General features: G+C 43.4%; 1 protein-coding gene across 6 annotated transcripts in view; it reads left to right on the forward strand.

Annotated features, from left to right (window-relative positions):
* Nucleotides 1-376: 376 nt before the first annotated feature.
* MAP3K15 (mitogen-activated protein kinase kinase kinase 15) overlaps nucleotides 377-27,432 on the forward strand; it is a 100,234-nt gene continuing 73,178 nt past the window's right edge. For 4 of the 6 annotated variants that reach the window (XM_066619200.1, XM_066619196.1, XM_066619198.1 and 1 more), the window contains exons 1-4: nucleotides 377-763; nucleotides 16,720-16,859; nucleotides 18,576-18,599; nucleotides 25,633-25,710. In XM_066619200.1, coding sequence (XP_066475297.1) covers nucleotides 403-763; nucleotides 16,720-16,859; nucleotides 18,576-18,599; nucleotides 25,633-25,710 — 603 coding nt within the window. In that variant the 5' untranslated portion in view covers nucleotides 377-402. The remainder of the gene's footprint in view (nucleotides 764-16,719; nucleotides 16,860-18,575; nucleotides 18,600-25,632; nucleotides 25,711-27,432) is intronic. The other 2 variants (XM_066619201.1, XM_066619202.1) reach the window with 1 other exon arrangement.

The raw sequence follows: 27,432 nt of genomic DNA on the forward strand, positions 1-27,432 counted from the left end.
AGCTCTAAGGCTTGCTACACTTGCACAGGAGTAAGCCCCGTTGACTATAATGGGACTTACTTCCGAGCAGACACACGTAGGATTGGGTTTTGAGGCTGCCATCCTGTCCACACTTTCCTGGGAGTAAGCCCCGTTGACTAGAATGGGACTTGCTTCTGAGTAGAGATGCCTAGGAGCGGGCTCCGAGTGGCTGATAGGCAAAGCCGGTTGGCCACTTCTCCAGCGTGACAGCCGCTTTCCGGAGCTCAGCCCTGCACGCGGGCAGCGGCGGGAGCGAGACGTCACCCCGAGGCGTCGCCGCTGCCCCCCTTCCCTCCGGCCGGCAGTCGGCGTCCGGTGGCGTGAGCGAGAAGTTTGCAGCCGCCACGCTCGCGCGCCCTTCGCCCATGTAGCGCCAGCCCCATGGAGAGCGCGGCGGGCAGCGCCTCGGCGGGCGCGGAGCTGCAGGCGGGCAGCGGGGACCCGGAGCAGCCGAACCCGCCGAGCGGCACTGAGGCGCCAGCGGGCTCGGAGGCGGCGGCGGCCGCCATTGGGGGCGGAGAGGGCAGCGTCCCGGTGCTGCGGCGGCGCTCCCTGCGGGCCGTGTACGTGCTGAACGACAACAACCTGAAGGGGGGCGGCGGGGCGCGGAGCAGCCCCGAGGCGGGGGCGCTGCAGTGCTTGGTGCGCGCCTGCGAGGCGGAGGGGGCGCAGCTCGCCACGGTCAACTTCGGAGAGCTGGACTTCGGAGAGACGGCCGTGCTGGACGCCTTCTACGACGCCGGTGAGTCCGGGAGGGGCCTCCCTGCGGGGACCTGGCAGGGCCAGCAGGGGGCGCAGAGCGAGCGCCTGCCCAGCGCCTCCTGCCGGCCAGGGGGCCGCTCAAGAGCTTCTACAGACTTCCCAAGCAGGGGCGTGCGGGTATGGCTGCTGAGGCAGAACCACCCCTCCTAGTCCACGGAAGAGCACCGCAGCTGCTTTGCAGTGGAGGTTCTCCACACCCGAGGAGGCTCTCCTTACACCAGCTTTCTCAGGTGTAAGGAGAGCCTCCTCAGCTGTCAGCAGGCAGGGCAGCGGCGGTGCTTCTCCATGGACTAGGATGGGGTGGTTCTGCCTCACCTGCCCAGACCTGCACCGCTTGTCCCTGCCTGGAACGTCCCTCCGAGAGAACCTTCCTCCCCGTGTCAATCAAGGGGCCACCAGCACCACTGAGAACCCTTACCTGCCCCACACAGCTTGTGTGGGGTTTCTCAGTGCCCACACGCAGTGACAGCAGGGCTCACAGCTGTGCCAGAAAGGGAATGTCAGCAGGGGCAGTGCTAGGAATGACAAGCTGTGCCTAAAATGCTCTCTTCTTCTTCTTCTTCTTTAGCGCGGTGGCGGGATCTGCTATTTTGGATCGAAGTCGTCATTTATCTTCTACCCCACTATTTAAAAAAGCATCTAGGAGTCCTTTCCTCTTTGTTTGTGGCTGGCGTAAATCTTCCTTCAACAGTGGATCAGGCTGTGGTTACTCAGGACTTGGTTATAAGCAAAATAATTTTAAGAACCCCTCTGCCACATCTGGCTCTTTCCATTGCTAGGGCTTTGAAAACAAGTTGTGTCACTGGGGGCCCAATCCCATCCAACTTTCCAGCACCAGTGCAGCCACAACACAACCCCAAGGTAAGGGAACAGATGTTCCCTTATCTTGAGGAGGTCTCTGTGACTGCCCAAGTTGGGTAGGATTGGGCTCTGGGTCACTTGTTTAAGCCATTTCTGCCCAACACTGCATATATGCAGCAGGAATCAAATGTGTATGCCTGTGGGCTGGGTAGAAATGGGTTAAGTTCAGACAGTTCCTGTCTGTGTTGAGAGGGTACATGCTATAGATGTAATATACCTTATATAGTTGCAGGAATATGCAGGGTTTAAATTAAACCACCTTCCTAAATGCTTGTTAAAATTGAACATTCTTGTTGGTATACTTAAAAGATGGAGCAAAACCAAGTGCATTTTTTCTATTGTATTGAAAATGTTAACTGAATTGCAACTGACCTCTTGTGAAATGTAGCTTAGCCTTAACTTGCTGTGGAGCTTTTGCAAGGCACTGGGATTTTGTCATAATACTATAATAATCTTGCTGAATCACGCCATGGTTCATCTAGTCCAGCTTTCTCTTTCTAGTTGTGGCCAACTGTAGGCCACTGGAAGCTTGCTGGCAACGTGTGTTGTCTATTTCCAGCATTTTGTATTCAAATGTATGTTGTCTCTAAGCATGAACATTTCATTTATCAGTTGGGAATGGTTGCTGTTGATAGACTCATCTTCTGTGAATCTGTTTAAATAATGAAGAATTATACTGGAGAGTGGGAATGTTGGTCTAAATCAGTGTTTCTTAACCAATAGTATTTGACGTGGTGTCTGGTGGTACTCACAGGACCCTTGGACACCTGCCACCCAGAACATAACAAACAGCAGTAGGAGACTGCAGAGCATGCTTCTCCATGCTCAAAAAAGCACTCCTGTCCACACTTAGCCTCTTACTGGTGTTTGTTGTGTCTCATCTGGCCTCCCAAACTAGAAGTAACTGGCAATTATGACATCACCAGTTATATGTCATGGAACTTCGAATAGATGGACCATGTGCAGTGGTATGGCAAAGGACAAATGTTGAGAAGCACTGGTCTAAATAATACTCTCCTAGTGAGGTGATAATTCATATGATACTTGGTTTCGTTTTAGCAGCTGAATTTCTACATGCAGCTTCTGACCCATCTCAGAATGCATCTCCACTCCCCTTTGCCCATTCCTCTAAAAAGATAATTAAATGCCATTAAGACTGCCTCCCAATCCTGACTGCTTACAAGAAAACCCCTATATTTGCAAATCAGCATCAAGGCTGTAATGTTCTGTAGAAGCCAACTTCTTTGTTATTGCTGAGTAAGAACTACTGATAGGCTTAACTTCTCTTAACAATACATCTCTGCTCCATGGACTTTCCTTACCTTATTTTTCCTCTTGTTCTTAGTTGAGATGTGGTAGGGGAAGGTGAGCAATACTTACCAGGCTATAGACTCTAACCATGTATTTGGGAGAAGGAAGAGCTATTCTGTGGGCAGGATTTGGATGAAAGAGAGTGGGACAGGGATTTGCTGTCAGGACATTGTCACTGTCCTGGCAATTTAGTGATACCTCCTATGAAGCTGTTTTCCTATAACACTTTCGGTCTTAAGTGTAACTTTTACAATATTGTAAAAAAGAAAAAGGTTAATGCTCCTGAAACCATTGTAAAGTTCAGTGTAGAAAGGCTTTCAGCCCACAGAATCTGTGCATTCTGGCTAGTGCTTCACCAATGAGGGCAGTGTATTTTGGCTAGCATGGGGCCAATCTCTTGTTTCCAAGAAATGCTTCAGGAAAGCAAACAGGGGGCTACCTTGTATGCCTTCTCCAACAAGAAACCTGAACTTCCCAAGGATGAGTCACAACTTGGCTAATCCTTCTGGAAGTAGCTTCTCCTGTTATCACTGCTGCCAGGTAAGAAGAGTGACAGCAGCAGTGGTCAGTTACCCAGCAGGTTTTTACCGAATGCGCTGGTGAATTCAGTACTGGGAACTGGAACACTGTGTAACACAACACTGTTTTCCAGGAACATATCCACTGCATTATAGGAGGCATTACTGTAATGGTGTGGGCATCTTCACTGCAGAACTGCATGGGTTGGGGGTTCTTCCTTGGCCTGTGGCTCTTTACTCATTCCATTCTCACCATGATGCAAGTGAAAGTGAGGACTGGGCTTGCTGCAGTCCCAATAACTAACTCATTAGTTCTTTGTGTTTGCAAAGATGCTGTTATTCTTTAACATCAGGTGTGAGATGTACTCTTTAAGCCCTGAACCTTTTCTTTTGAATTGTCACTGGGATGCATGCATCACATTTCCCCAAGTTTAAAATTAGCTTGAGAAAAGGATCTGATTATTGAACTCCAAACCAATTATTATTCATGTTTGCCTAGTTACAAGCAAACCTGGAAATACAGCTGAAAAATCTAGTCTATCAGTGCAAGTTTTCTGTTTTTCACCAACAATTTTTTTTGTAACTGATAAGTTTATAAAGGTTCATATGGTAGAAAAACAAAAATAATACAGGTGAAAATATATAACAAAGCCAAATTAAAATTAATTAGTACATTTTTCTCAGGATATTCATCACATCTGTTTTAGGAAAGAAAGTCAGTAAGTTGCCCAGTTTAATCTGTAGTTAAAAGAAGCATCTCGTTCTTTTGCATGCTTGAAAAAAGGGTGTCAAATACTTGACCTCAGCACTTCAGTTATAGAAGAATTTTAGCTTAAAATGCAAGCAATGCAGATAATGTAATTGCTTTCTAGGACTATTTCAGCACTGGGGCTTTGTAACCTTATAGAACTGTTCTATTTAAGCCATTTCTGCTCAATGTTGCATATATGCAACAGGGATCAAATGTGTACACTAGTGGGCTGGGCAAAAATGGGTTTAAAAAATTGATAACGCTACATAACAGGCAGGGCAGCACTAATTGAAAGGAACATACTGCTTCAGATAGTAGAATATTTTAAATGTAGGGCAGTTTTGGAAGTAGAATAAGAAATATGGTACTGTCTTGTTCTGTGGTATTGTCTGACCTGCAATCATCTTCCTTTAGCCCCACTTACTTGTTATTTTGATGAACTTAAGATGATTTAAAGTATGCTAAATTCATTGAGAGTTACTGTAAAATTATTGCTCTTAATGAACATCTTTTGTTTCCTAGTAGTACTTCACTGAAATGCTACTTTGTACCTAGAAACATATTAACATATGTTAATATGTTATTAGCTGTAACATATATTATTAGCCTTTCACATTAATACAGCATTGAAAATTATGGGTTTTCAAGTTTTTTTAACTTGCCCATATCAAGCAAAAAACATTTGAATTAAATACTGCGGGCATTGTGCCAGAGGAGAATTTGACAAGCCACAACTATGCTGCAGTTATCCTAATTTGACATATTGTAAAAATTGAGATTTGGGAGACTTGGAGTGCAAGGGCAACAGGGGAAACAGATCATGACCTGTGTTAAGAAATCTGATGGCATGTGTGACAAGAAGCATGTTTGAGACACTCTGGCACCTCTTGTGTTATGTGTGAATGAAGACATCCAGCAAGTGTATCCATGCAGGCAGCGGTCTGATGGCTGCCAACCAACAAGTTCACCTATGTATGGATGTTTCTTCATGCGAATATTTTGCTGAATCAGAATGATTATATTTGTGCAAGAGAGAAAAAAAAACAACTGTAGATTTTGTTGCCTCTGGTTGAGTTTACTTAAATTGTTTTGATTAAAGATGAAATGAGAACCCAAGACACATTGCAAGGGCAGATTGTATATGCCAATTTGATTTTGTGCAAGATTAGGCACTGCTCTCATCCAGCCTGGAGAAAGGAAATATTGCTGTGTAAAACCTGGAGTGGTCTTTAAAGCTGTCTTGAACCCGTAGAAGCTTGCAACCAATGCAGTTTAACAGCACAAAGGTAGGAAATGGGATTTTGGTGCTTTTTTTCCTTGTTAGAAGGCATTTAAAGGTGAAACCTGATGTCAGTGCTGAGTCAAATCAGTGGATGCCAAATCAGTGGGTAACAAGGATCGGTAGAAACAACAATAATCTGACATTGTCCCGAAATAACAGTAACATTCATGAAATCCACACTAGGAAGGAGTAAAAAAAATGCATCATAAAACAATAGCAAACAAAACCAGCTAACTAAGCTCCAGAGAAAGTTCACTTAAACAAACATGTTTAATTTTATGGTGAAAAGATTATTCTGGTATTGTAAGCTGGACTTCCTTGGGCAAGAAGTCACAAAGAGTCTGGATGACCATGAAGACAACCTTGCTCTGAACATGTAATTCATCATGGCTTATACGTCTTTTAAAAAAAATTCTTGCTGTGCAGAGTATTTTGTATGAAGCAGTCCTTAATTTTTTTCTTTCTAGCAGGAGAATTTCTTTAGTTTTAATGTGCCATAAAGTAGCTCTCTAAAGAGAAGTTGGATTGCTCCCTTTTTAGCAGGTACTATAAGCTAACAATGTAGGTACCCGAGCAAAAATACTTTTTTTTTTAGTAAGGAGGAGTTTGGCGAAGTCTTGAATGGATTTGATTCCATTCTGCAAACAGAGAATCTCAGATTGTGGCATATTCCTCACTTTCTTAGCTCACAGGGTGAACTCGGGGTGTCTGATTGTGTCTGATTGTAAACTAAAAATTATAATCCCCAACTCGTTTTCTGCAGGAGTCAAATGTGTGAGAAAAACTGAAGTAACATGCAGAGCACATAAACTGATTGACAGAGTTGTATCTAATCATAACGTATCTACCATGGAGTATATCAGTAAGACACACTTCAGTTATCAGATTTTGCAAAACAATATAATGTATATTATTTTGTGAAGACAAGATGTAGTGAAGAAAGCCATTCAGAAGCAATAGGCATGTGCAAATACAGTACTCTTCACCTAAATTTATAAAGACACTATGGTGTTGGTTACAATTGTACCCAAGCATTATCATCACTCTCTTAGAACACTCATCACTGGCTAAAAATAGCAATGCTGGTTATTTCTTATGTTTAGGTATCAAATGAATTACATCTGCTTCTGAAACAATTTGTTCCTATTACTACAACGTTAAGTCTATTAAACATTGCAAAAGCAACTTTGTTATGTGCTCTAAAAGTAGCACAAAGGTTACTTGTAGTCTTTTGTCAGAGCCTACAAAAGATGCTTACTCTGTTACAACCAGTGATATGTTGGAGATTTATTTCAATGGGATTAAGATTATACTTCGAGATCAAATGGGTGATTCAAGATCAGATGAAATTATTACAGAATTTCTACCCAACCTAGGTCAAATATGTTCTGGTCCAAATATCCTTTTTTGTTACCTTGGCCTAGTCAAATATTTGACTTTAAATATTTCAAATGAGCATAGGAAACACTCACAGGTTTTCTTTTTGAGAATGAAAAGTCCCAGGGTTTCTCCTTGCTAAGGATCATATGCCCATATTGTAGAATGGACATTACTTATCCAACTTTCTAGTGCCAATGCAGCCCCTAGGTAAAGGAATAAATATTCCCCTAGCTTGAGGAGGCCTCCATGACTGCTCTCCTCACTACAAGATGCATTGCACATCCTGTTGGCATGGTTACATCAGCACTAGAAAGTTTAGTAGGATTGGGCTCCAGGGGTCTCCAAACTTTTCAACACAAGGGCCACATTGTATATCTGACACAGTGTTGAGGGTAGAAAAGAAATAATAAATACATGGAGAAGTGATGACTGACTTACAATAAGTGGGTGGGGGGACGTAGGAGGGGAGCAGAGGGCAAAATTGATTTGCACAGGAAAAGGGAATGGATTTTGAAAAAGAATCAAGCAGTCTGCAGCACAAGTCAGACTTTTTTGTCTCAATTTCTGCTCTGTTTTATTTATTTTATATCCCGCTTTTCTATCCCAATAAAGGGTGTCAAGGCGGCTCACAGATAAAACCGTACTAAAAACATTGAAATATATGAGAGATATTTAAAAACAATAGGACACAATAAAACTTGGATCTTGAATTAAAATACATTCAAAAACGCACCATCCCCCCTGGTGTCAGCATAAAAAGTCTTCCCTGAATAAAAAGGTTTTAAGGCCCCACTGAAAGGAAGTTCTCAATCCAGGGAGAGAGAGTTCCACAGATGGGAAGCCACCACCGAGAAGGCCCTCTTTCTAGCCACCATCTTCTTCACCTCCACTGGTGGCGGTACAGTTAGAAGGGCCCCCTCTGATGATCTGAGAAGATGGGTTGGATTGTATGGAAGGAGGTGGTCCCTCAAATACTCTGGACCTGAACCATAGGGGGCTTTAAAAGTCAATACAAGCACTTTGAATTCAGCCTGGAAAGGAAGTGGCAGCCAATGTAGCCGCTGAAGCAGCAGACTGATAAGTTGAATGGACGAGCCCCAGCAACTACACGGGCAGCTGCTAATGTTCTGCACCAATGACAGTTTCCAGACCATCTTCAGAGGCGGCCCCATGTACAGCACGTTGCAGTAACCTAATCTGGATGTCACATGGGCATGAGTCACTGTGGCCAGGTCTGAGCAACCCAGGTATGGTTGCAGCTGGCGAATCAGCGGAAGCTGAGCAAAGGCTCCCCTGGCCACAGCTGTTGCCTAGGAATCCAGGAGCAGCTGTGGATCCAGGATCATTCCCAAGCTGCGGACTAGTTTTAAGTTTATTTAAACTTTTATTTATATTTATATTCCAGGTCTCCCAGCATCGGTATAGATCTCATTCAGCCACTAGAGGTGTTGAATGTAATGCAATGTAATGGAATAATTTCTTTCCATTACATTGCATTCCATTCATGTGGTATACACCCGGAAGTGCTTAATAAATTATTTTTAGCCCTGAGAGGCTGAGGAATAGGGTGGGCCACATAAAATCTTCGCGGGGTTGAATTTGGCCCCCAAGCTGGGGTTTGGAGACCTCTGGTCTAGTCTCTTAAATGGGCTTTAGCCCAGACAGCATACTGTATTCAGTGTTTCTGGTCTCTTCTGTTTATTTGCCTGACTTGCTTCACTGATTCCTGGGAATCAGCTATTTTTTTTTTATGGTTGTATTTTATACATTTTATTTTTTTCTGCATGCTTCTTGTGCTTTGTATTAAGAAAATCATTATGTTTTTTTCCTCAATACAATTAATTTTTAGCATCGATTTTGGTTCCAAGTAGGTTGACTGTGGGCACAATCCTATCCAACTTTTCAGCACTGGTGCAGTTGCAGTGCAGTCCCAAAGCAACAGAACAAATGTTCCCTTACTTTGTGAAGGCCTCTATAACTACTTTCCCACCACAGCACACCCCATTGGCAGTGCTACACCAGGGCTGGAAAGTTGGATAGGATTTGGCCCTATGTCTACTGTTTTCATCCCACAGTGTTAATAGTGGCTTTAGAAACCATTTACATCAGACAAATGGTATAGAAAAAAGGGTTAATTATCCCCTTCCTCCTTGGCCACTACTTGTATCACATTCAGAACACTACTATCCCACAGTTGTATTAACAAAAAAAAATCAGATGATCCAATAACAAACAGTGTGTAATATGTAGTTCAGATCTAGGACACTATGGTGTTCTAAATAAGACAATCTTTTTAATATCTGGCAACAGCTGAAAATAGTATAGAGTAGCAGCTAATCTAGGAAGTTTGGTTCAAACGATAAGCAGAACTGCATGTGTTATTTTCCGTTAACAACTAAGGCTGTAAACCTATACACATTTACCCAGAAATAAATCCCAAAGGAATTTACTTCTAAGTAGTCTTGCATAGGATTGCACTGCAAACACCCTTTTGATCACATGTAATAGAATAACCTTTTCATAATTTCAATACCTAATAATTTAACTAATCACATACACATAACAGGCTCAAAGAGAGCAACCTTACTACTATGAATATGATCTAAGCTACCAATAAATACTAACTATACGAAACTTTCTTGCTGGTTCAGGCTGGTATTTCAAGGTATTTTTTGCAGTGTCTGGGTATAGCTTCCCCTTTGAAAGGCCACTGGTTAATGGGTAACCTTAGTGTTAACCAAGTCCATAGCATAACCGATTTCCATGTCAACTGTCTGACTCTGTTTTCAGGCCTGCAAAACGATGTTTCCCATAAAGACCTGCCTTGAACAGTGTCCTTAGGCAAGTCACGCTTTCTTAGCCATCCGGAAAACAGCCATGAGGTGATATGGGCAATACACCGAATACTCCAAGTGCTGCATAAATGGTATGCAGCTTATTCTTAACTAGATGGCTTCCACAAGAGAGCTGGAGTATAGGCAGGCTGGCAAGAGCTGTATGCAAGGGAAGCCAAAGTATACATTGTTTTAATAGTTAAGAGCAGAGATTCCCAAACTTTCAGGGAGAGGTTGGAACCTTGTAAGTCTTTGTGGGGACAGGAGGAGTGATGGCACAATCATCGCAATTGCACCACCGTCAGTGAGAAAGGGATTTTATTCTCACTTACTGTGCATCATGCCGGTCCTCCGGGAAAGCCCACGGACCCCTCTGCAGTGCTCCCTGTGCCTTAGAACACTGAAAAAATGCAATTGCAACCCACTTCTGGTTTTGCGATTGCAACAAAGTGGGTTGCAATCATATTTTTTCAGTGTTCTAAGGCAGGGGTCTCTAAACTTTTTAGTTGAAGGGCTGCATCAAATATCTGGCAGTGTCGAGGGCCGGGAAAAAATTTAATATAAAATTTAAATAAATACATTAGAGATGGAACTTAGATGAATGAATAAATGGATGTGCTCAAATGTCCAGGACTTCTCCAAGCACGAACATAGCCCAAGAAATAAAGAACACACTTAAACGGACCCCCATTCCCCTATCCCACAAGCACAACTCTGGTTGTGTTTGGTCAACTGGGCCAGAGGCTCTGAGGGAATCAGAAGCTGGCCGCGGGCCGGATAGAGGCTCACCACAGGCCACATCTGGCCCTTGGGGCAGTGTTTGAAGACCCGTAAGGCATGGGGAACACTGCAGAGGAGTCCATGGGCTCCCTGCACCCCCCCCCCAGAGGGCCACCATGACCCACTGTAAGTAAGAATAAGACCCATTTTTCCCTAGTGTCCCACAATCATATCACCACCATTGCTGTTACCCTGTTCTTTGTGGGAACAGACTCAGGGCTTCTTAGGCTGGGGTGTTGTGGCACCCCAGTTTGAGAACCTCTAGTTAAGAGCATATTTAGAATTTGTATAGTACTGTAATTGTTGTAAGTTTATCTGATTCAGAATCAGAATTCATGTGCTTCAGGGGCTTCCATAATAAAACAAAGGTAATGTAATGGGCGTGCAAGAGTTGCTGTCCATACAGGCATCCCCCCTTACCCTAATGGAACCCCTGTGAATACGGACTCCTGCCTATAGATATAAACTGAGAAGTGCTGCAGTGCAGACTTAGAGCCCAATCCTGAGCTCGGTACTCTGGCTTTCTGCTTGGTTGCTTTCTGCCAGAGTGCACTGTTGCAAACGTGCTGTAAGGCACGTCTGTGAGGCTTACCTCCGGGCCCACAGCCGTGCTAGCCCAGCGCTGATTGAGACATACAAAATTATGTAGGGGATGGACAGAGTAGATAGAGATATGCTCTTTACCCTCTCACACAACACCAGAACCAGGGGACATCCACTAAAATTGAGTGTTGGGAGAGTCAGAACAGACAAAAGAAAATATTTCTTTACTCAGCATGTGGCTAGTATGTGGAACTCATTGCCACAGTATGTGGTGATGGCATCTGGCCTAGATCTAAAAGGGGATTGGACAAGTTTCTGGAGGAAAAATCCATTACAGGTTACAAGCCATAATGGGTATGTGCAACCTCCTGATTTTAGAAATGGGCTATGTCATAATGCCAGATGCAAGGGATGGCACCAGGATGCAGGTCTTTTGTTGTCTTGTGTGCTCCCTTGGGCATTTGGTGGGCCGCTGTGAGATACAGGAAGCTGGACTATAGCCTGATCCAGCAGGGCTCTTATGTTCTTACAGCACGTTAGCAACAGTGCGCTGGGCTAGTGCCAGGTGGGTGCCCGTCCTCCGCTGCTTGGCAATCTTATTGACCGCCGAGCTGTGGTATTGATAAGCGGGGGCAGGGAGGGGGGCAGGGAGGAGGAGTTCCGGGGAGGGGAGGCAGGCAGAGGGCGGAGAGAGGGTGGGGAGGAGGCGTGACAGGGAGGTGGGAGGTGGAGAGAGGGCGGATGGGACCCCTGCTAATTGGGTAAGAGGCACTTTTTCAAGTGGGTGCTCCTTTTTTTTAGCAGGGGGAGAGTAACTGGCCCACCTCACCCCAGCAGTGTCTTTTCTAGTGGCTGTCTGCTGGTGTTCTTTTGCATCTTTTTAGATTGTGAGCCCTTTTGGGACAGGGAGCCATTTAGTTATTTGATTTTTCTCTGTAAACCGCTTTGTGAACTTTTAGTTGAAAAGCGGTATATAAATACTGTTAATAATGTTAATAATTAATGGGAGGCGTGCCAGGAGGGAGGGAGGCGGGTCCCATGGAGCTCTGCTTCACTGGATCCAAGGTGTTCGTGTGGGGCTCAGTGCACTACATAAATGCCTTTCCCTTAAGTGAGTAGCCCTATTGCAGGGCTGCTTCCCTTACCTGGGAGAAGGGGACAAAAGTCCGCACCGCCCGCAGCAGGCTGACGTGCACAGGATGTGGTGGCAGCCATTCTTGGCGCCACTGCAGCCGCACACCTCGGGCAGCTCAGGATTGGGCTGCCCAGCTACAGAAAAGTCTGATCACACATTAGCTTATGTGAATGCTGAGCCTTCAGTTCAAATTTAGTCTAACCTATAGTTGGTCAAAGTGAACACACCAGTAACATAAAACCAATTCATGCTGTTAGTGGGCCAGAACCAGAAGTCTTGAGGCCAAGATTAGGTTTCCTGGAATGCTTGGTTGCAAAGAAAGTCCTAGATATAATGGACATAATGGTAGTTTGGTGCACTGGAGAAACACATTGGAATTTCCGTATGCATGCATTACAGAAAGAACCAGGAGGGACGTAGTGGGAGTAGTGTAGCTCTGTACATCAGATAAGAGAAAACAACAAACTAGAAAACATAGGAAAACCGGACTCCTCCACAGTGTGAAAATACTAGGCTGAATAGTTTGTGCTGGGGAGATGCAGTTGTCCTCCTGGTCCAAAGCCTGAGGGTGATCTTACCTTAAAAACATCTAAAAGAGAAAGTGTTGCAATTGCCCTCCCATAAAATGAATAAGTGATAAGTGAAGAGGCCATGACACAGAGATAATGTTTCTACATACACTAAATGACTGTGCTCTAGATCAGTTGATCTTATAACCAAACAGAGGCAACCCTAGACTTAATCCTATATACAGCACTTCGGATTTTGTGTGAGATGTATGTGTGAACCAATAGAAAACAGTGATCAGAGTGCAATCCAGTTCAAAGTATATGTAACTAGAAAGTTTCCAAGGAAACCTCACAAAGATACATGGCTTCCAAAAATGGAACTTCTCAAAAATGAGGGGACTAGTGAAGCTGAGAGGAACAGCTGGGAAGGTCCAATGTCTCTGTATTGCATAGTCATTATTAAGGGAACAAAAACACAACTACAATGTATCCACAGTGTAGGGAAGGCACCACCATGTCCACAAAGATGCCAAGGTGGCTTATAAGTAGAGTTGTTCTTAAACATTTTTATTTTCAGGCAGATTTTATTTTTTCCCAGGGAGAAAAAGTGCATAGAGCAATATGCATTTTTATTCCAAGGTTGCATTTTATAAATAATTACTTTAAAAATGTACTAGGTAGATGCTACAGTGTCAACAACTGCAGCCGCAGTCCAGCTCTATTTTTTTTTTGCAGATTTCAGGGTGGTTTTTTTCCCCAAAAATGAGAAGTGCAGAAAGTGGTGCTATGTGTTTTTATTTTATTAGTGAAAAATCATACCTCTACTTATAAGTGAAGTCAAGGCAAGAGGGTTTCTTCAGAAGATGGGAGTCTTGCCTACATGAAAAGGACACAAAGGGATACAGACTCTGGCAAAAGAAATGTAAGCTGACAAGGGTTGTGTAAAAAGCATGAGGAGTACATGGCTATAGATATCTTGGCAAACAAAAAAATTCTTCAAATACAGCAAAAGTAGGAAACCTGCCAGGGATGTGGTTGAGCGTTTAGGTAAGGAAGGAATAAAAGAGAAGATTAAAGAGAATACGGAGCTTGCAGAGAAGCTGAATGAAATATTTGCAGTTGTATTCACCCCAGAAGACAAATACGGGTACTGAATTGACTTATACTGACTGTACTATCCTATGCATGTCTATTAAGAAGTCAGTGTTCAATGAGGCGGCATCTATCATAGCCACTGCAGGTACCAACACCTCTATAGAGTGGGGGATCCAAAGAGGGATGAAGAAATGGAAGTGTGCAAGTGCGCAAGAGATGCACTTTCCCTCGATTTGAGCCTTGAAGAGGCAGTGTGTGGTCATGTGCTGCCTTTGGAAAGCCCAGACAACCTTCCGGAGGGGAGGGAAGCAGAGCTCCACTTGCTTTCAGAGGGTTGGGGTGTGCGCCCCCCAATGACCACAACAGGTATGTGATCCTGGCATAAGCTGGAACACCACACAGTGGCACACACGTGTGTTTGAGTTTGTATTAAAGAAAAAGCTACTCTGAGATCAACTGGATGCCCCTCTGTTTTGGTGAACCATGTCCTTCACTCTCTCTGAATATGTAGAGCTCCCCATTTGGGATGAGGGAGTGGGCCCCACAAGTGTTTACTTGTTGATAGCAGAGATTTTTGCCAACCTTGCTTCCTAAGATCCTTTTTCGTGAAAACACCAGGAACTTAATCTGAGACATTCTCCATGCAAAACATCTGCCTATTACTGAGCTACAACCCTTCCTATTAATTAGAGATTAATGGCATTAAATGGGTTTTCACACAGCAGTTGTTTTGAAGATCTATCTGATTAATGTGACGTTGTTTCATTAGAGCAGGGGTGCCCAAACCCCACCCCGCGGGCCACTTGTGGCCCGCTGTGGGTCCCCATCCAGCCCCCAGGGGGTGTCCCCATCTCCAATGGGCACACGGCCCTCACCCCAGCCCACGCTGGCCTGCGGCGCAAGCTCCGTGCCTTGCTTTCCCTCGCTGCCGCTGAGCTCAGTGGCAGCGAAGGAAAGACGAGCCCAGCCGGCTTGCAGGGCCTTTTATAGTGGGAAGGTAATGTGAGACTTGCAGGTCTCACGTTACTTCCCACTATAAAAGACCCTGCGTGCTTGCATGCTAGTCTCTTTTCTTGCCCAGGGGCTGGGCTGGGCTCTGCTCTGCTCTGTTTGGCTCAGCTCCCCTCCCCTCTCCTTCCCTCCTGCAATCTGAGCCAGGGGAGAGAGAGAGAGAGAGAGAGATCATGAGGGAGGGGAACCCAGCCCAGCTCGCAGCACGTCTCCCTCGGGAGCAAGCGAGGGAGGGCTGGTTGGCTGGCCGGCCAAGCAGGCAGCCAGGCAGCAGCAGCACATGGGCAGGCAGGTAGGCAGCCCAGGCAAACGAGGAAGGGAAGGACAAGGGGGCAGGTGAGCAGGCAGGTATGTGAAAGTGTGGAAGATCCCCGTGTGTGTGTGTGTGTGTGTGTGTGTGTGTGTGTGTGTGTGTGTGTGTGTGTGAGAGAGAGAGAGAGAGAGAGAGAGAGAGAGAGAGAGAGAGAATGGGATCATAAACTGGCATGAAGATCCCCCTTACTAGGGTGGATGGGATCATAAGCTGGCATGAAGACCCCCCCCCCCTTACTAGGGTGGATGGGATCATAAACTGGATGGAATTCATTCATTCATTTTCAGTCTCTAATATATTCATTTATGTAAATTTATTTAAATTTGAAATGTAAATTAATTCTTTTTTTTTCCGGCCCCTGACACAGTGTCAGTGAGATGTTGTGGCCCTCCTGCCAAAAACTTTGAGCACCCCTGCATTAGAGTGAACGTAGAAGGTAGAAAGAGCAGAAAGGTTGTTTCCATGAACTGTGTATGGATCATCAACTGTGATGCATTGTGCAGTGACCAAGGTGTGAACACATTGTATACATTCATCAGGAAGGTGATCTTGATTTCATAGCATTGTGTTTCCACCATTTGCACAGGCACAAATCTTATGTACATTTCAAGGGTTGATTTTTTGCAGTTTTTCAAACATTAATGAGGACATACTGCACTGAAACAATTTTGTGTATCTTGGTGTTGGAACTGAAATGGATTGATGTTTTTCACCAAAAGTTTTTGCAAAAGTCATCCCCTAAGCTTTCTTTCTTTCTTTTTTTTAAAAGGAACAGAAGCAAATGTGTTTGTCCATTCAGAGTGAGAGCAGGAAGCATTTCCATCACTCTGAATTAGCTTATTGACACTGTCCTACCGGATCTGATTGGTTATGTGACATCATAATGTCACTGGGCTGGCTACACGATCCCTAACAGGTTAGAACAGGGGTGTCCAAACATTTTGGCAGGAGGGCCACATCATTTCTCTGGCATTGTGTCAGGAGCTGGGGGAAAAAAGAATTAATTTACATTTAAAATTTGAATAAATTTACATACATGAATTTATTAGAGATGGAACTTATATGAATGAATGAAGGTCATGCAGTAGTTTAAGGCTTATAAAAGGCCTTGCACAAAGCAAAACCAGCCTTTTCGTTCGCTGCCACTGCTGCATCACAGATGTGAAACAGCAAGTAACATCTTTGTTTATGGCCAGTAGGGTTCTGTTCAGTGGAATGTGTATGTACCTGATTCTTTTGTTAAAGTTAACAGGGAGCTCACTTGTGTGAGAGTTCTTGGTTTTGTGCTGCAGCACTCATGTGTTTTTGGATGGAGCTAGGGCTTTAAGAGCAAGTGTTTGCATTACACGTTATCAACCATGACCTTATTTTAAACTTTTTTTTTTACTGCTAAGCAAGTTCATAAGTTTTCTTTGGATAAATTTGCATGAATTTAACAAAATTTGTATGTTTTATAAACTAGGCAGAAGTTGTCATCTCTTAACAAAAGTACTGTATACACTTCTGAAAGGGAAAATATAGTGTTTCCAACATTGTTTATAATACAAGATGAATTGGTTTGGAGAAATGTGTGGGTGTTTTTCTCCTAACTTTATCAGATTTTCTTATTGCAGATGTTGCAGTAGTGGATATGAGTGATGTTTCTAGACAGCCATCTCTCTTTTACCACCTTGGAGTTCGTGAAAGCTTTGACATGGCCAATAATGTTATATTCTACCATGACACTGATGCGGATACTGCTCAATCACTGAAGGTATGATTCTGTTTATACCTCAGTTATGTGCGGTGGCATAGCTGGAGGGGAGCAGAGCACTCAGGCTGGCAGGGAGCCTCAGTGAGGAGGGCAAGCGGCCCCTCCCTTCAGAGCCATTCCCAGCGGGGGGAGCAAAACGGAGCCTTTGCAAAACCCTAAGGCTCCGTTTTGCTCCCACCTGCTGGGAATGTTTCCGAAAGCAGGGGCCACTTGCCCGCCTTGCTGAGGCTCCCTGCCAGTCTGAGTGCTCTGCCCCCCCTCCAGCAACGCCACTGGTTATGTGTAAAGGTGTGAGTTTGATCCAGACTTGGTGTGACCAGCTTCAGTTGTCTGCATAAGTATTATCACAGTTCCACCTTTCCCCCCTTCGTTCCATGGAGGGGAGTTGCTTCCAGAACAGCCGGGTATGACACCATCGTTGGAGATCTTTGGCGCCCATTTCCAAATAATGGGTTTATCAGAATCAGCAAAAGATTCTGGACAGACAGAGCTTTAACAGAAACTGGTTCCTTCACCTTTGCATGGGATAGTGCCTCTAAGATCTGGCAGTTGCTTCATTCCAGCCATGTCTTACTCATCTTCTGGTGCAGAGCGTTCACCTCCAAGCCTACTGGGTAATTGTTGTAATGGAGTACTCCTCTGCTCTGTGGTTAATCATGAGCCAGGTTGTTGCTGGCAAGGTCTTCCCAATCTTGGGGTGGTGACTGCATGAAGGGAGAAACTCACGTTGTGCCTCTCAAAGTACAGTGGGTCCTAGGCAGAGGCCTAGGGATTCCTGCCACACCAGGCCCAGTTTCGTTGTTCCGGCCTCCCTGAGTTTCCTCTCCCACTGTGACCCAGCAGGAGCCACCACTGTCACATATTATGGTTGCTTACAAGTTGGGCTCAATATGCCCATACTTTACTTACTTTTTGCCCTCAATCCACTTCCTCTGCATGTTGAAAGTAATACTAAGCGACAATTTCCATACTTTCAGTTGCATAAGTGAATTTGTAAGTGTCTTAACACTTATAAATTCACTTACAAATTAACGCTTAAACTAAGCATGTTTTAATCTGAAGACTTCTGTATATTTTTAAAAAGGATTACACTTCTGCAGCAGAAGCAACTTTTATTTATATTCCTAATACAATTAGTCTATGTTTGTAAGAGCCCAGTCCTGAGGTCCGTGGCATGGCTCCACGCCACGGACCTCAGTCACAAACGTGCCATAAGGCACATTTGCGGGGCTTACCACCAGGCTCCCGCTGGAGCTAGCCCAGTGCCAGCTGGCCAGTGGTCACCCAGGTTCCGCAGCTCCGCAGTCCTCTGGACTGCCGGGCTGCGGAACGGGAGGTGGGGGTGTGGCCAGGGGCGTGGGGGAGGCGTTCCGGGGAGGAGGGAGGCATGGCCAGGGGCGTGTGGGAGGCATGTGGGGAGGCGGGGGAGAGGCGGATCCGCGGAGCTGAGCTCGGCAAGATCCAAGGCGCTCATGCAGGGCTGCTCGCCCTACACGAGTGCGTTTACTTTAGCGGCAAACTTTTGGTCACCACTAAAGTGAGTAGCCCCATTGCGGGCTGCTTCCCTTACTCGGGGGAAGGGGACAAATGTCACCACCCACGGTAGCGCGGGAGGTGCAGGATCCGGTAGCAGCCCTCCGTGGAGCCGCCGGGTCTGGAAGCGCCAGGCAGCTCAGGATTGTTCTGTAAGTCTACATCTTTCTTTTTCTTTTCCAGGACATGGTGTCTCAGAAAAACACAGTAAGTATTTAAAATTTTATATTTTAATATATAAGTTGAGAATACCACAGAGAAGTGTTCATTTAAAGGGATTATGTGCAATGAGAGACCTTTCTTTGACACTACATAACTGCAAGTATATCATGCATGTGCCATGGCTGCTACAAATTATGGCTGCCAGGTATGGCCAACACACTTCCAAGCCAATTTTCATATATTAAGAGCTAGAAAACCAGCTTCAAACCAGCTTCAAAAACAAGTGGACGTTCATTCTTAGAATAGGAATGCTGTTCTCAATTTCTACACTTGTGTGATAACAACTCCTTTATTAAATGAAATAAAGTATTTGGGATAGACTCTTAGCTCTCTATTTCCTTTTCTATCCAGAAATGACACTAATGAAAGCCCTGTTCACTCATTATGTTGCATGTACTCCTGAACGTGTGAGGACTTCCTGTGGCACACCCTTACCCATGTTCAGTGTTCGTTACTGCAGACAAATGGCGAGGCTTTGCCAAGGGGTCACTGGCAGGAGTGGATCTAAGCTGGGCACAATAACAGGAAGCAACTTGCACATACAGAAACATGCAGAGGCATAATGGGTGAACAGGGCTCTAGTGAGGTACTGCAGGCCACTTCTTATTCACTTTCCCAATCGCGTCTTCTGTGTTTTTTGCATGAAACCCATGAAGCTGCTGGGCTGCAGATCCCAGCTTCCCTTCATTAACAGAAATTGGGAAAGTTGAATTTTCTGTCCCACCACAGCCATAAAGCAATGGAAAGTACATATCTAGAATAGCAAAGCAATGTGAGATTAAGGGCCAGCTCCAATATTACAAATTCTGTAGTTACATTTTAAACAGGATTTCAACTCTTTGAGGATCCTTTATGAAATGCTCCACTCACCTGAACTTACAGTTTCTCACTGATAAATTGCCCTTATTCAGAGGTGAAACCTAAGATTTTCATGAAACTTTATTGCAAAACCATGGATAGCACAAATATTTGACGTATATCTGTGGGACAACAGTGCTATCAACTAGCCTAGGCAGCAACTGTTACTCTGCGCATGCCCGATCTTGTTTGATCTCGGAAGCTAAGCAGAGTCAGGCCTGGTTAGTACTTGGATGGGAGACCACCTGGGAATACTAGGAGCTGTAGGCTTATACCATAGTCTCTCGAGACTGAAGGTTGCCTGCCAACCAACCAAGGCTTCACATCCAGGCCAGGTGTTCTGTGAAACAGCCATTATAGAGCAGCACATAAAATCAAATGGAAATGTCCTTTGGCTATTAATTTGTGTTACAAGTGTAAGAGAGCCATTTGTTCAAGGCAGTGCATTTCATTCAATTGATTTAATGCTGCAACATCTTTACATGCTATAAGCTTGATATAGGTGATGACTTGTGACTTAGCTCATTTCTCTGTCATGCTGGAGAAATTAGAATCCTTTCAACGAGCAAGAAATAAATGGTACTGATTACAGTTTATTGTTGCTCTAACTCATTTTGACACTTGCAGATGGATTGGGCTATAGAAGTAAACAATAGCCTGTTTACAATCTAGGGCATGTAGTGAAAGTAGTATAAAGAAATATGTGTGGAAATTCAGCAGTTGTGCTTTTAAGCGTAATCTGAGAATGAATAATGGGCATCATTGTTAACATAAAGACATTGTTTTGTTTCATTTTTGTAAAATCAAAATGCTTTTGTAACGCTACCAATAATTCGTAATCAACATGTAAAGTAGAAATTAAAGTAGAAACTGTGTTTGGAGAGATTATATATTCAATAAGTACATCATGGGGTGTGACCCAATATGGACAGGAGAGTTATTCAAGCTGAAGAAAACTATGGGTAGAACAATAATAGTATATAAATTGTCATCTGTTTAAAAAAAAAAAACTAAAATAAATGAATATTATGATAATGATTCATCCCCAGGAATGGATTGGCATAGGGTTCAATGGATTACCATCTTTTGGAGACCCTGTGAGGCACAAAGATTACACTACTGCCAGGCCATTTGAGGCTACAGCAATAGTGAATCCCTGCTATTGCAAACCGTGGATGGTGCCAGGGCAGTTAGTCTGGCTCAGGGGCAGTTCATGGTAGGGAGAGGAACCAGGGGATTTGTCAAGGATGATAAAGGGTTTATCTGGTGGCAACAACCTTTGCCAGATCCTATCTCCTATTTTCCAACTGGTCCTGCCTGCTGACTCTCCTTTGACTTGCTCCAGCAAAATGGCTGGTGCAGGTCTGAGGTGACCCATAGTCAGCCTACCAGGAGGTAAGTAAAAAATACCTTCTGCAGACTGTCCAATTGCTCCCCCCTCCCCCCACACATAGTTTGCAGTGTGTTCTCTGTTGGTGCAGTTGTGTGCTATAATGTGGCAGCAGATAAGATTGGGCTATCAGTATGGTGACTTCCATCTGAAGAATAGAGTGGGGAGAATGGTTTACCCTCTCCCCTACTGCCATTGCCCCAAGCCAATTTGCCTGCCTTCACGTGTCTGCTTTTGAAACATTGGAAGATCAATTTCAGGTCTCTTGTGTAATGTCTAGTTTGGCCTTAATCTCTTTGAATCCAACTAGGCATGATTTTGAGCTGCTGAATATCCTCTGGTGGCATGTCTGGGCTTGATATTAGTCCCCTATATATTGAGTAACTAAAGAATACAGACAGATGAAAGTACAGTAATTGATACCCTTTGAAAAGGGCAGGTTGGAAGTAATTTTTCTTATACACCATTTAGATGATAGTTTAGATTTTCCCACATTACTGAAAGAACACTTAAACTGGAGACTAATTTGTGGAAGGAGGAAATGGAATATGAAGCTGAGAGCAATAGGCATATAAGCAGTTGAATGTACTGTATTTGTTGCAATATGACCTTTGAGCCTGTAATAAACTAAATGTGAAAATCCCTCAGTCATTTTGTAGGTGATCTAAAGGATAAAGCTGTGACATGAGTAACCTTTTACTCATGGGAGAAGGCCTAAAAAACTCTAGTTTGTCCTTTTTGTTGTTTTAGAAATGACCTTTTTTGAGATAAGATTGAAATGAGAATTTACCCCACCTGACTCCCTTAAAACAAACAGTTAAAATTGTGGATTATTAATTTACTGCCCCACTGAGAGTTCTAAATAAGGAATTACAAGCTACTTCTTACATCCTGTAGTTCAGTTCCCAAAACAAAAGCGGCCTTGCATGTAATTAAAAGTCATGATTCTCAGTGCCCCTTTATATGGCTAAACTTCCTTGGAGACTTGAACACTGGCTGCCAATTTCAGTGAGGACTGATTTGCATGTAACTTTATTGAGCCTATCAAAGCACTTATCTATTAAATAAATTGCAAATTTTCAGCCTAATAGAGCAGCCACTTCTTTCTCAGAATTATCATGGTTTGGGAACAGAGGTGAGATTATCCTCCATGATGTGTTTTCTGAGAACTTAGCATAATGCAAAATATATATCTAAAACAGTGGTTCCCAAACTGTGGGTCAGAACCCACCTGGTTTTGACACGGTTTTTGGTGGGCTGTGAAACTTGCAAGCTGATAGCTGACAAGGAGAATATATTGAACCCTATGGAAAGCAAAACTGTGCCACAAGTGTGCATTTACTTGCAAGTAGGCAACCATGCCATGACAAGTCATGCGAAGGGGAGCACAAGACCCCGAGAATGGCTCAGCAAATGAAGGCAACCCTCCCCCATTGTATAAAGGATAAAAACAGAGGCTTCAGTGTCTGGTAAAGTGAAATTACTTTTTATTTAGTCTCAAAGCTAGGTGGGTCCCGATAACAGTGTCATTTAGTAATGTGGGTCCTGGTACTAAAAAGTCTGGAAACCACTGATCTAATATATTCCTTATTACATGTTATATATGTAGAATTCTTGAGTTTCCATGACTACCCACAACTTAGGTTGTTGGATTACAGTTTGCAAAAAGAGTCTGCATTCAAATATCTTAAGAAAGAAATTAGCAACAGAAAACATGGAAATCACTATAGATCCTACTAGCTTTTCAGACTATTGAAGCTGCAAGAAACGCAAGAGATAGCAGAGATTACTGCTATTTTTTTTCCTCCAGCAAGAATGAATGGTCGAGGTGACTCTTTGATGCTTGTTTTGTTTTATTTATATTTGGATAGCAGCAATAAAATTATGACAAAACATCCTGTTTGATTTCACTGTGTCTTTTCCCTATATCCTCTTAATGGAATATTAACATTTATTTAATACTTTTATGCATTTATTTTGCCACGTAAAACTGCTTTGTGAATTTTTTTGTGTTGAAAAGTGGTATATAAATACGTATTATAAATAAATAGCAAAGTCTCTGGTAATTTTCAATTTCAAGCTATTTCATAGATTGTATAAAAAAGGCATATCAGACATACAAAACAAAAATTGTCCTTTTTTGGCTAATGAGAAGTGTACAGTTTAAATATATTTTCTTCTACATGAAATCAGGAGTTCTTTACATAAATGCATACTAACTAGAATATGTTGCTTTTTCAGAAAATAACTTGTTATGATACTATAAGCACAAATAATACCTATCTCTCATGTTGCATAGTTAGCGCTGTTGCTGTGGTCATTTCCCTGATGTCATGTCTGCATGACATTTCTTTCACCTAATAGAGGAGAAATGATATCCACCTTAATTTCTGATTAGGCATCTGATTCATGGGATTGACCTGACTGTTTTCGTCAGGATTAGGGGGGCATAGTCACCTGGTGTAACCATTAAAGAAACATAAATCAATGTCTCTTGTGTGACAATAGCAATCTCTTTGTAATGCCTCAGAAATTGAAATGACCATTAAGAAAACTTGGAAAACACAAAAGTTGTCCAGGAAAATTGGGAATTGAGAAATATAGGAGTATGCTTGTGCAGGATATATGGAAGACTTCACATGAAGGGGTCTGCGCAGTACAGGTTATACTGTTATACCACTGATTCTCATACGTTTTTAGTGAGAGATATTAAATTTGAAAAAGTAAACACAACATAAAATCTATATTGAAGTGTAGTGGTAGATTATTCTGCAACTTCTTGCAAAGCTGTACAAATCTTCTGTATATATTATGCATGTTTATTGCAACATTTATTGCAATGTAAATGGTTGGACCGAAACGTGTATGTTTAAGCAAAAGGCCATTAAATAAGATGACTCTGAATATTGGACTAAGTAATTCTGGCAAAGGCCAACTTTCAACTCTCATCATTTCTCTTTCATGCATAAGCAAGAGGCTTAATGAAATGCCTCTTGCATAGAGGTCATGCTTATTAACAGTTTTCTTTATAATGTGGAGAATATTAGTAATTCTTTAGTATTTTTTTTAAGATGAAAGAAGTAATTATGCTGCTGAAAAAGCTATGCATCATGGCCAAGATCTAAAAATTTCTTCTATTATTAAATAAGAATAAGAATATTTATTAAGAGTATTATTTATATACTGATTTTCAACAAAAAAAATTGTTCACAAAGCTGTTGTAATATCATCCATGTGCCTTGCTTTCTGGCAGTTTTCAAAGTGGGGCCAAGCCCAAGCTCTGCAGGGAGCCCAGGCTCTTCCATCAAGCTCATGGTTATATCATTATTTTACATAGAGGTGTCTCAGAGATCTCCCTTCAGGACTTTCCCATTGGGGAGGGGGTTGGCTCCACCATGTAATAGAGCTGCCTCTTTGGACAGTCTTTGGATTGTCCCCAACTAGCTTTCACCCTAGCCAAGGGCTTGGGACCGGTCCTCAGCCTAACACACAGCATTCATCATTGGCTTGTGTTGTCCCTCTCCCAGTTGCACTTGCCTGATCTCATCTGATCTCAGAAGCTAAGCAGGGTCAGGCCTGGTTAGTACTTGGATGGGAGACTGCCTGGGAATACCGGGTGCTGTAGGCTTATACCATAGTCTTTCGAGACTGAAGGTTGCCAACCATCATTGGCTGCAGCTGGTGTTTTAAGGTCCTGGCTGCACTCTGTGCACCTGTCCCTCGTCTCTGCCACTCCAGCTGCTTCAATGTAAGCTCATTCCTCTGACAATGTGGGCACCATTTTCCTGGCTGTGGAGCTGCTTGGAATGGCCTCCAATGGCTCCCATTGGTCTTGGCTGCCCTGGGAACAGAGCAGCTGCTGGAGCTGGTATGCCCATGGCATCTCATTTGATGAGCAGGGCAGGCAGTTCTGGACAGCTGTTTACATAGCGAAAGAAATAAATGGTTTCTTGTCCCAAAAGGACTATTAAAAAATGCAGAAGAAAGACCAGGAAACAGCCAATGGAGGGAAATGCTATGCTGGGATGAATAGGGACATAGTGCCCCTACTAAACATAAGGGAACCATCACTTTAAAAAGGTGCCTTTTATTTAAAAAGTGATGGTTCACTTAGCAGGGTTATGATTTGGGTGCCCACAATTGAATCTCTGGCTCTTATTGGTTCCCCCCACCCAATTCCCCCTAGCTTCAAAAATAGTCTTTTTCTTCTCTTCTGTAACAAAAAGCAAATGTGATGGCTTCTTGGGCAAAAGAAACTAGCTGCATAGTTCTTTGGGTCTTAGCCACTGATTGTGCCTTAAGACATTATGGTTTCTGTTCATTTCTTTGGTTGGCAAACTGATCACAATGATGAATTTCTGTAACAGGTGCATTTTTGTGTCAGAAAAAACTATGGGTCTTGAACAAGTATTTTACCCATCAGTGATAGGCTATTCTTGTCCTGTAAGATTTAATTTAACATGGAGTTCTTATATTGTTTCTTCTATCTCAAATAGCTTGATGAATAAATCTCTCTGTGTGAGCATACTAATGTTGTAACAACAAATTTGATTCTTACCTTTCTAATGAGTACCTTTCATTATCAATTCCATAAATATTTTTTAGAATCACAGTTAGATATATATGTACTTGCTGCATGTATATACTCATATTTCACTGCTTCCTTCTTTTTAATAATTTTTCTGTTCTGTGTATCTTTTCTTTAAAAAAAAAAACACATACTTCTGTGATCTTCATTTTTCCATAATGTTCCATGACAATTTGGAGTAGGCTGCAGTTGCCAACCACAAAGCTTTACTTCGAGTCCAGCTACCTCCAGAATACCACAGTGGTGGTATGATAGGCAAAGTATGTATCCATTCTTCTATTCCACTCCTGTGTTTTAAAAGTGTTGCTATGCCTGTATACTCTTTCTCTTTTGCCTTTGAAAGCACTCTTACTTGTTTATATATTCCAAAATGATACTTGGTCTTTTGTGTGCGTGTTTTAAAAATAGGATATTGTCTTGGGGTAGTTAGTACTACTGTTTCGATTACATCCATGCTCATCTTCTTACATTATGCCTGTGCAGCATGGCTCATGCCCACACTGCTAGGTACCTGTTGCAGTACGCAGCTGACTCCGCAGCTCCAGAGACTCAAGGTCAGGCAAGTACTCCCAGAAAATAACGAGGCACAGACACGGCAGTGCTCCACCACCAGATGTCCTTTACTTGAAGTATGTACAATATTTACAGTTCAAAGGCAACTTTGCAAGCAAACAGCATAGATAGCTTTCTTTCTCGACACTCTGATCACGATCCACATCAACGTAGCTTCCCGCAGACACTCCACATAACATCTCCCATATAGCAGCTTGCACTGGCTGCAGTATATACTGGCACTGGCCAATCAGAGGCAAGCTACAGTCTGGTGATCCTATGACTCACCATCTGGTGACACATTGGGTGACCAGGTATTGCATCAGCCACTCCCATGATGCTATACTGTATGCAGGCCAAGACATCAGGGCCTTGCTCTATCCAGCCTGCAAATTCTCTACAGGCCTGGGGCATATAGCATAACCACATGAACCAGTCCTGAACCACATGAGAAGAGTCCACAGTGCTGTTACTCCCCAGACAAGTATTGCCTGACCATGCCACCTGAATCCCCTGTGCATGGCCACCTCTGGGCACATGTGCACACACACACCCCCATGGAGGTTGGGCAGCTGAGTGAATGCACGGTGCAGTCTCCCTACCTCTTCTGTTTGAAATGAGCAGGAATAGAGGATGTTGGGAACATAAAATGTAAGAAGGACTCTGCTGAATCAGGCCACGGACCCATCTAGTCCAGCTTCCTGTATCTCACAGTGACCCATCAGATGCCTCAGGGAACACACACAAGACCACAAGTTACTTACATCTTGCTGCCACCTCCCTGCATCTAGCATTCTATTTACACTCACCCTTCAGCAAAGACACCAGATTGCAATTGGGTTTAACTTGTACTACTTTATTAAACACAGTGACCAATTTTTAATGCATGAAACCTGCTGAATATACCTTCCCTCCCTTGCCAGTCTGGGGTAGGTGAAAAAACTGCCATCCACGGCCAATTTGAATGACAGAAAAAAATTCCCGGCCCTTATGATGAGCAACCAGCTAATCTCAGACTGTACATACCCGTCATAGCTTATAACTTGTGATGGAGTTTTCCTCCAGAAATCTGTCCAATCCTTAAAGGCATCTAGCCTGGATGCCATCACCACATCCGGTGTGACAAGAAGTTCCACAGACTAATTACATGCTGGGTAAAGAAATATTTTCTTATGTCTGTTCTAACTCTCCCAAAACTCAATTTTAGTGGAAGTTCCCTGGTTCTGGTGTTGTACAAGAGAGAAAAGAGCATCCCTCTATCCACTCTGTTGATCCTCTGCATAATTTTGTGTGTCTCAATCATGTCCCTTCTCAGGCACCTCTTTTCTAGACTGAAGAGCCTCAAGTGCTGCAGCCTTTTCTCATTAGGGTGGTACCCCAGCTCAGTAATCATTTTGGTAGCTCTCTTCTGCACCTTTTCTAGTTTCAAT

This window comes from Tiliqua scincoides, chromosome 3 (assembly GCF_035046505.1).
Source record: "Tiliqua scincoides isolate rTilSci1 chromosome 3, rTilSci1.hap2, whole genome shotgun sequence".
In the NCBI taxonomy this organism is placed as follows: domain Eukaryota; kingdom Metazoa; phylum Chordata; class Lepidosauria; order Squamata; family Scincidae; genus Tiliqua; species Tiliqua scincoides.